Source organism: Adiantum capillus-veneris, chromosome 14, assembly GCF_014529385.1.
Source record: "Adiantum capillus-veneris isolate H3 chromosome 14, ASM1452938v2, whole genome shotgun sequence".
In the NCBI taxonomy this organism is placed as follows: Eukaryota; Viridiplantae; Streptophyta; class Polypodiopsida; order Polypodiales; family Pteridaceae; genus Adiantum; species Adiantum capillus-veneris.
Window position 1 is genome coordinate 30102104 of NC_140944.1, and position 10284 is coordinate 30112387.

The window sequence follows — 10284 nt, forward strand, 5'->3', positions numbered from 1 at the left end:
ACATAGAATTGGTATCCCCAAGAGTGGTGGTACCCAAGAATAATGGCAAGTTGAGAGTGTGCATAAAGCTCAAAAATTTGAACCCAGCTACCATCCACAACAATTATCCTCTTCCTATTGCTCATCACATCTTGAAACGAGTAGTGGGTAAGCGAGCTTATAGCTTCTTGAATGGGTTTTCACATTATAAAACCAATTGGCTATTAAACCAGAAGATCAACACAAAATAGCCTTTGCTAGTGAGTGGGGGATTTTTGCATATCGTGTGATGCCTTTTGGGTTGACAAATGCACCTACCACCTTTCAAAGACTTATGAATCATGATTTCAGAGAGTACTTGCAAATATTTTTAGAAATCTATATGGATGATTTGTGTGTGCATTCACTGTTGCACAAAGACCACATAGAATATCTAAAAAAAGTGTTTGGAAAAATTCACACGTATCGGATTTTCCTTAACCCGGCCCATACGGTATCATCTCTACGTTGTCATCACGCCTATCCACTGCTACCACATGTGCATCAACAAAGGGTTGGATTACCTGAAGCTCTTCCCTTGTAATTGGCTTTGGCACCAATGGACTCGCCAGAACCTGCTTTGCCTGTTGCTTCTTTAAAAGCTTCTTCGTCCTGCTCTGTGCATAGGCTACTGCCTCCTCGTATGTGCATGGTCCATCTATCTTGACTTTATCTCGCACTTTTACATGCAAGCAGTCTACAAACTTGGTCAACTTCAAAAAATCTACGTTCTCTAAAGCAGTTGCCTTAACTAACTTGCTCCATATGGCCTCAAACTCCCACACGAATGCTTGGAAATCATTGTCAAGGCTTTGATTTAGGTTGTCCATCATCTGCTTCACTTCACCCCACTGCGTGTTGGACACATATCGGCTTCGGAATGCCGCTTCCAATGTGCTCCAATCCAGATTTTCTTCAGCCTGCAAGCCCTCGTATCATACCTTTGCTTTTCCACGAACCAGGAGCGAGAAAGCTTGGGCCACTCCCTCTTCTCTTGACAATCCGCTCTCCAACAGAAATAGGCCGTAGTCTTGCAGCCAAACCTCAGCATCTTTAGCACCTGTAAAAGTCAAAAAACCCGACCATGCCATTCTTGTTAGACCCTGCTCTTCAAACCGCGACACCGTCTTCGGCTTCACCAAGGAGCAATCAGTAGCTCCTCATTGGGGGCACCACTAATGGGATGGGGGAAATGGAACAACACCCGACACACAATTTAGCTGCCTCTATAGCCCATCAAATATCCTGCACCCCAAGCCACACAGAATCACGTACACACGCACACTATCAGCCAACCTTCGCACCATGGACTCGCCTATGAACAATCAGGACTACCCACAGTCACACATGAGCACTTCAGCAATAAACCCACCAACAAACCATCATAACCGACACCAACGGATGCATACAACTCCTCAAACTGTAAATGCACTCACACAGGGAGGTGACACACGCCTCGACCACTCATACAAGCTGTCCGCACAATATCTCTACCTCTCTCTCTGCTCACAGACACACAATCCCGGAGCCACAGCTACCACAGGCATACAGCAAAGAACCCGAGGCAAAAAATATTGACAGAGAACTCGACAAAAACCAACGCAACCAACTATGCATCACATCAACCCGATCAATACAAGGATGGCGACTTCGATAATTGCCGACGTCATAACAAAATGCTTCAGGCAGTTTGATCCTCTCCTCACTGGCGATCTCTTTCCAAGATTTCTCACAGCAGTGTTGCCGGTGGTCCTTCTCTTCTACTCATGTCCAAAATCCCCTTTTCGCTTGAGCCCGGCCACTTGTCCTTGGCGGCATCTCTTTCTTCATGAACTGTGGCCCTCAGCCCCTGGCTTCAGCGCCTCCTCTTTCCTAGCATGCCATGCTTCCCATACGGCTAGCGCCACCTCCCCTTCTCTGCTCTCAGCCAGCCCATCACCTGGTGTCCAACTTGGCCGGCTCCTCTGCAGTGCCCGTTCTTGCCCTGGCGCCCTCTCACAAGCCAACTCGCCCCCTCTCAGCTGCGCCACCCTAGCCTGCAGCTCCTTCCCGCCTTCCAAAAACCAGCCCTTGGCGGCTTTCCTTCTTCTCCCGGCGTGGTCATGGCCACAACAAATGACCCCGTCACCTGCTCTGTCTCCCTTCTTGCTACTCTCTGGCGGCCACCCCTTACTACAACTGGTAGCCCTTCCTTGCCTCCCAAAAGGTGTACCTCCTCCTATTGCGCTGCCCTCCAGCAGCCCTTTCAACTGCATCCCCTTGCCATCTCCTCCTCGACTACTAGCCCCCCCTTTTGGTTGCCTTCGTGACCCCCCACTCCAGCCTCCACCTGCACTACACCCCCTCCCTTTACTTCTGATGGTGCATCCTCTTGCACTTCTTTTCGCATGCAAGCCACCAGGTGGCTCTCCTTTCCCCATCCACTGCAGCCCGCCACCTTGTTGGCATTACTTCTTTCCCTCTATGCTCATCCATTGCAGACGGCCTTCACCTTTTCAACAGGTGGCACCTTCCCCATGCAAACTGCAGCCCCCCTCGTTTTTTCTTTTAAAGCATGGCCATCTTTTTTTTTTTTAAACCTATCTTGCGACTTGGGCCACCTTCCCACGAGAGGCAACCCTCGGTCGATCCTCCGTGTATAGCTTCTCATCCCTTACCATAACCTGAGACCATGCTTTGGAACCAAGGCCTCCATGGCTTTAAGTACACATAATTGACCCACAAGAATTAAATCCCCGGATGCTTTGATACTTGCCGATAATGGCGACTGCAACAAACATTGGCTGCTCCGAATCCCAATGCAACCATAATAGATGGCCACATTCAAGCTCTGGTTTGGATTGGATCTCCAAAAGAGATCCGAATAACAAGCCAAAAAACAAGCCATAGAGTAAACGGTGACTATACTTTATTTACCTACAAACATCTCGATCATGAGAGGACCAAAATCATTGCGTGACCTGTAAAGTGTCACATCTGGCATACACATCACAATCCAACTTGCTGCAAAGTGCATCTAGTATTTGCTCCATCACTTCTTCATGAATCCTCACAATTCCACATTGATGCTAGTACCACTATCTTAGGTCGACACAACTCAGTTGCACCAACGTAAGTGAAACTTAAAGGGATTGAAAGGATGATGGGTCATGGGAGTCATGTGTGTGTGTGTGTGTTTTAAATTAGTAATGGAAGGTGTTCAAGGTGGAAACCTTCAAAGATCCTTAGGACTAAAGAACACGGGGTCTTGAATAAAGACCCCGAAGTGGGATCCACGGAGGAGAACTCCATGCACAAAAGAAGATGCACATGATGGCATTAGATGTTTAAAAATCAAACTCGAACATATTTTGTAAACTCGGACATCCGAGGTATAAACTCAGACAAGTTTAAGTAAGTGTGAACATGCATCCATTTCAACGAAATGAACATGCGCACACGATTAGCTCATTGGGCTATCACAACGTCCGTCTGTGTTCAAAGTCGTGTTTCAATTTCCCTACTACTACCATTGATGAGCTCCTCAAGAAGCAAAACCCGTTTGGTACTGCATCCCATAGCCGAGTCCCCACCTCCCCCTCTTGTGCTCTAGAACATAGTGCTTTGCACGCTTAAATGTTGTTATTACTTAAAGTTTTGTTTTCCCAATGGTGGGGTCTTCATTCAAGACCCCATGCCATTTAGTCACGAGGTTTAAAGATGGATGTCACCTATTAGGAGGTAGGGCAGAGCTTGGCTAACGGAGGTGGCAATCATAACGTGAGTGGGTCAGATCTATTGACAAGGGGGTCACCTCAAGGTGGCCATGTTGTACACAGGGAGAGTCTCTTCTCTTCTTCTTCTTCTTCTTCATCTTCTTCTTCTTCTTTTCTCTCTCTCTCTCTCTCTCTCTCTCTCTCTCTCTCTCTCTCTCTCTCTCTCTCTCTCTCTCTCTCTCTCTCTCTCTCTCTCTCTCTCTCGTCTGCGAGGATACACCTTCCCATGTCGCAGGAAACTATCCCAAGGGAGAGAGATCAGAGAGAGCAGAGAGAGCCACTTGATAAGTGGAATACTATAGTAGTGACCTTGCCTCCTAGCAGTGATCTATTGTGCAACAAAAACCTGCACAAAATGGAAGAGCAAGCGGCGTCACAGACAAAGAGGAAGAGCTCGCATGTTGCAATAGGCACCCTCACCCTCCATGAACAGGAAGATCAAGTAGCATTGCATGCAGCACAAAAGGCTTTGATAGCTCAACACGACATGCTTTTGTGAAGCGATAGCTCAGCACAGCATGATCTTTGCAAGCCGATTGTTGGGGTTCCAAAACCATTGTCGAAGATTGTTCTGGGATCTTTTTAGCTGCAGATGACTGATGATCAGTGAGCTCAAAACGAGAGAGCAGGAAAGCGAAGATAGCAAGAAAAAAGAGCTCTTACTGTGCAAGATTGTGGCGTGACACATGACAAACAGGTCGGCTTGCATGCAAATCCTCATCCTCCAAGAGCACGAATAGCTTGCATGCAAGCGGAGCTTTTTTGTGTAGTAGTGTGTTCCCAATCGACTCGCCCACCTACATCGCTGAAGGTCAGAGCTTTCGTAGCTTGCGGGATAGTAGTGACGGCATGCCCTGCTCCTTGTCGTCATATTTGACGTCCGACAATTTTGAAGTTCAAATTAAAGTGAAGTGGAACTCGCAATAAAGTGAACCCTACAGCCTTGCAAGTTCACCTCTCAATCATAGAAGTAAAGTGAACCCTACCTTTGAGGCAAGCCTTAGATCGGTCTCAAGTTCGAGTAACGAGGCTTGCAAGCATGCTAGAAGAGATCCAACTGGAAGCAAGCCTTGGATCGACCTCCAATTTGAATGAGCATGCTTGCAACCTGAAGTTCAAATGAGCAAGTCTTGCAACATGCTAAAAGGGATTGAACCCTAAAGCTAGCCTTGGATTGGCCTCAAGTTCAAATGAACACGCCTTGCAAGCATGCTAAAAGGGATCAATCTCAAGTTTGAATGAGAAAGCCTCAAAAGCATGCTTTGGCATTTGGACTTTGAGAGTATCATGTGGCCTTCAGTGGAATTTGGGAGCATGCTCCAACCTTGGAAGCATGCTTTGGTATTTGGAGTTGGGGAGTATCTTATGGCCTTCCGCAAAATCTAGGAGCATTCTTTGGACTTTGGACTTTGGACTCTCCACTTTAGAGTGCTTATATGATAGCCCCCAAAGGCTCAACATTTTCTTGTCACAGCAATTTGGTTCTACAAAACACGAGGATTAAAATTTTTGCCATCAATAAATTGTCGCAGGTCTACAATGTGTAGAGTGTGTATTGTAACACTTCTTGTTTTGTCTTTGTGATCAGTAGAACAAGGATAGCCACATCATTGAATACCATGTACATTTGACAAGGCTCAACCTAGAGTTTGGGCTTTGAGTTGTGTTTTGCCAAAATAGCTACTACCAGAAAATTACGCTTGAGGATGAAGGTTCAAGAGTATTCATTTCTAAACAAGTTTTTAGTTTTAAGTTTCAAAATCTTATCGTCGTAAGTGATTTTACTAGTCCATGCAAACCACTGAAAACCTCCTCTTAAGAAATAGAGAACAACAAGAATTGACCCGTTTTTTTGCATGTTTCCCAAAATTCCTAAATATGTCTTCCATGCTAGTGTCCAACTTTGAGATAGCCACCTGACATGCCAAGGGAAAACCAGGTAGGACTCGGGCCAAGGGCGAGCTGCTAAAGGCAGATAGGGAGATTCTATTTAGTCACCAAGGGCTATATAATGGGGGGTTAGGTGGAGAATCTTCTTTACGTGGCTCCTAGCACTACAAGAGGTTGTGTGCTCTTGTGACGCTGTTAGCGACGGAAATACACTGGGTTTCTATAACCCCCGACGTCGCTAATAGCGTCGCTATAGGCGTCGCTATGAGCGTCGCTATATAGAGACGCTCATAGCGACGGTCATAGCGACGATTATAGCGACGTTTACACAAAAGTCTATAGCGACCCTCATAGCGACGCTACAGAGTCATAAATAGCGACGGTTATAGCGACGCTCGAGAGAAATTTTTTTTGGTGACAGGGCATTGAATGCCCTGCCACCCATCAACCATATTGTACTTGATTCACTTTTTAAAAAAAGTGCAAGGGTAGATAATAGACCCAAAATAGTCACCCACAAGACGCATTGTTTGCAAAATTGACAAGCGTAAAATTGACAATTGTACACATCATAGGCAAAATGAATTGATTGGCAAATGTAATAATGACAATTGTACAACATCATAGGCATAAAGAATTGATTGGCAAAATGAACTGCAGTGACAAATGTAATAATATACATGGTTCAAAAAGACGTATAAAATCCGTCTCATGATACATAAGCTATGAGAAACCCTAAACTAATGCTATCTAGCTACGGCTAAACTGACGTCGTCTAGTCAGACGTCTCATCGCGTCCAAGCGGTGTATCTGTCGGATTCTGCAAAAAAAGACAATAAGACAGCTTTCAGTAAGTATAAACATATAACGACATTTATAAAACAATACAAAAAATAGAAAAGAGTAAACCCTAATACTAACCATGCCGCCACGAGAACTAAGAATGTCCATCAGGGCGTTTAAGCCCTTCCTGCCTGCGTACTCGCGCTCGTTCGGTGTGGGATCACGTCCTGTCATCGACCACTATCAAAACATACAAAGAATTCATTATGTTAAAATTAAAAAACTCATAAACCCTAAACTATCGAACATAAAGAGCAATGCAAAAACACTTACAAAATCGGCCTCAAATGATGCCCATCCATCGCTCCCCAAGTGGTGCGAGCTCCCTACCTCTACTCGCGCTCTGGCTGCATCCTTTTGTTGCTTTCACTTGTCGGGATTCTCGCGCGCTGCTCTCTTCGCATTCTTCCAATCTTCTTTGGCCAGCCAATCTGGCCTGTTCCACCCATGCTTGATTGCTTTTTGCACTTCGGAACGCTTGTGTTTGCAATATTCGCGTATTCGAATCTTCATCAGGTCTTCATTGAAGCGCTGATCCCGTGTTGGAACGGGAAACTCATCATGAAGTATGCTGATGACTCTGTTTTTTAAATCACTTGGTACTTCACTCCATTTGTTTAGTATGTAGTGTCTAAACAGCTGAGAGCAAAGACCACGCATGCGCGAGATCACCTTCTTGCCATCATCATCCATGATGATGCCGCCGCTGAAGTCGACGGAGTAAGGCAAGCCCTCTGGCCGGTGACGCGTGAACCTGGGTGTCCCGGCAGGGGTCTCTAGCGGCGTGTCGATGGGGGTACGGACTTCAGGTGTCTCCACCGGCGTCTGGGCACCGAAGCGAGGAGTGTCGAGTGGGGTGGCTCCTGGCGGAGTAGGTAGAGGTGTGTAGCTGCTAGGAACAGTCAGCCGTGCAAAACCTGGCGTAGATGGCGATGCTGTGGCTGGTGTGGGGGCGGGCAAAGAAAAGGAGGGTAAAGAGCCTCGTCGAACACGAGGCGGTGTGGAGGCATCGGTGGCGGAATCCCCACAACAACCGCCACCGCCACCACTAGAGCGCCGGTGTCTAGACGAGTGTGAAGCTCGTCTCGTCGACGCCGAAGCTTCGGAGCGCGCCGAATGCTCCGAAAGAGAGGGAGATGCGGATGGAGTAGGAACGCGCGATGATGCGCCAGATCGATGACGCTCCACGTACCACTGTCTCTGCTACGGTGACAAAGAAGAAAGAAACTCCTCATCATCCATACCTACATTAAACACACGAATATTTAAACTTAATATTGAATGAATAGCCTTAGACAATGACGCAAAGACCATTAAATACAATGACGTAATGACGCATATAAATACAATGACGCAATGAATTGAGTGATAGAAGAGGCAAGTCGAAAACTCAAAATTTTCAATCAAAAGATGTGAGCGCGAGTAGAAAAGAGCATTATACACCATGGAAGGTACTTAGAGAGCCAGAGCTTTTACAACACGAAGCAAAATTGTTCAAATACAATATTTGTGGCTTTAAGAGATCTCTCTCTCATCCTCTCATAACTCAGCATAACTTCCTATATCTATATAGAGCACTCCGTTTAAACACATATCCTCTGTTTCATTTTGTAGCTCCTCTGCATGCACCCCATATAGAGTAGTAGCATCTTGATGCTCGTCTGGCACCACCGCAGCGGCTTCTGATTGAGAATCTTCTCTGATCTCCTCCATTGATGCCGTTGTGATTGGCACATGGTAGCCTTCATACGTCCTTGCACTACGAGGGGCTACCTCTATGACGTACCACCAGTTTGATGTAGACTTTGTAGGATGAAATATTACCTGCCAGAGCCACATAACTTACATGAGAGCTTTCAAGCACATAACTTGTAAAAGGGGGATGTTAACTATTTACATACTTACTTGTTCACAATGCTCAGGTAGTACGAAAGTGTCTCTTAGGTCAGTCCATTTCTTAGTAGAATCCACCTCAAGAAAACCAGACTCTCCTCTACGCACAGTAGTGTTGCGACCCTCCATGATTATCTTGAACCATTGCACGTCGAACAAGTCGACAAAATATCCTCTGTAATCGATCTTCAAAATCTCTTGCAGCGTGCCGAAGTAAGTGAGTTCCGCCACCACAAGATCTGCATCAGAGGAACGTCGTCGACTAGACTGTTCAAATTTTGCCATGATTCCACAATCTTGAGTAAAACTCTTTTTGTCGATTCGTTCCACCCTAAAATGTCGACCTTTACACCATGCTGCTGTGTATGACTTATACTACAACGAACAAAGATTATGAGTGGCCGTTCAAACGTTTAGAAATAAAGTCACTAGCTAGTCGTACATTGCAAACTTACCTTGGTCGCGCAACCCCGAGAGTACTCCCACTCTTCCTCAGTCACTTCGTCACCGCATTGTTGTGCGCTTTTCAATTGGTTGTGCAACCATCTTAAGCTCATGAAGGTTGGTAGGCTCTCTAGAACCGTCGGATAGTGCATCGGTGGTCGTCTTCCCCGTCTCCACTCGATTCGTGCCCTTTGTCGCTCTTGCTTTGCATCCTCATATTGTGAAATCCACTTTTGCATCACTGGATTGTGAAGCATGCAAAATCGGTTGATTTTAGCCTCTAGATCTTCCGTCATCTTCTTCTCAACACCGAGATTGCACATGACAATCCCAGATATGCGCTCATCATCTATGGTTCGCCATAGCGTGTCCCGGGCTTTATCAAATCCGTCTAGCCACTCTCCAATGTACACTAGGGACTCTGATGAGTACACTAGCGAATGGTATAGAGTCTACGTTGATCTCCTTTTGTGAGATCCATTGCACCAGCTTTGCAAGTTTGTAGATTGTGTTACAGATGTCGAGAGACAAACATCCCTCAATGGCAACCGGTAAAATAAACTGTAAAGTATGTGCAGCAATGATATTAAAGTCCACATTTTATGCAATGATATTAAAGTCCACTATGAACGTACCTGACACATTTTATGCCAATCGTGTGACTTCAAACCGGTAAGCTTTCCTTCTTTATTAAAACACATTCGGAGCGAGTGCATTACGCCAGTGGGGGTCCGCAAAGATCGAATGGTCTCTTTTACTTTGTGTTCTTGGGCTCCTGTGAAAATCCATGGTGCTTTAGGGAGTTTTATCGATCCATCAGACGCTGTTTGCGGCCAATATTGCTCCATACGATCCACATTTCTAAGGTCAACTCTGGCTCCCAAAGTATCTTTCTTGCCGGTCAGATGGTCCCATAGTAGATTACCCACATTCTTGAATATGTGCATTGGATCGAGCAAGTGATTGATCATGAGTTGGGGCCAGTATGGTAACTCGTACCATAGAGATAGTCTCTTCATCCCTGGAGGCAATCCGTCATCGCACATCTCCTTCTGCTCTAACCATGCTTGTGCAGACATCCTTGGTGGCTCTCTTCCCAAAAATCCATCGCGTAACACATGATTCTCTGGAAGATACGCTTGATGACCTTCGTAGATTTTCTTCTTCAGTGAGGGCACCCTACGTGCATTCAGTCTAGGTCCACATGTGACACATGCTCTGTATCCGCTTGTTTGAAGCCCTGCATGTATACACATGATAATAGATCAACTATGGGAAAAAACAAGATTTACAGTGTCTGAGTGAGGAGTGTCAATAGATCACCTGAGCATTCTGTTAGCCCGGGATAGTCATGCATGGTCCACATTAGAATGCCTCTAATCAAAGCATTCCGTCGTCCTGTGTGTCGGCTCATATCCACCACCTCTATGCCAATCCACAA

The 10284-nt window shown here is 45.9% G+C and overlaps 1 protein-coding gene and 1 pseudogene across 1 annotated transcript; both read right to left on the reverse strand.

The window, feature by feature from the left end:
* Nucleotides 1-860, reverse strand: part of LOC147442154 (uncharacterized) — a 70164-nt pseudogene extending 69304 nt beyond the window's left edge.
* Nucleotides 861-1833: 973 nt separating this feature from the next.
* LOC147442155 (uncharacterized) lies at nt 1834-2438 on the reverse strand. Its single transcript, XM_086529337.1, has one exon. The coding sequence runs from the start codon at nt 2436-2438 to the stop codon at nt 1845-1847; it is 594 nt and encodes a 197-aa protein (XP_086385463.1). The 3' UTR covers nt 1834-1844.
* Nucleotides 2439-10284: the final 7846 nt, after the last annotated feature.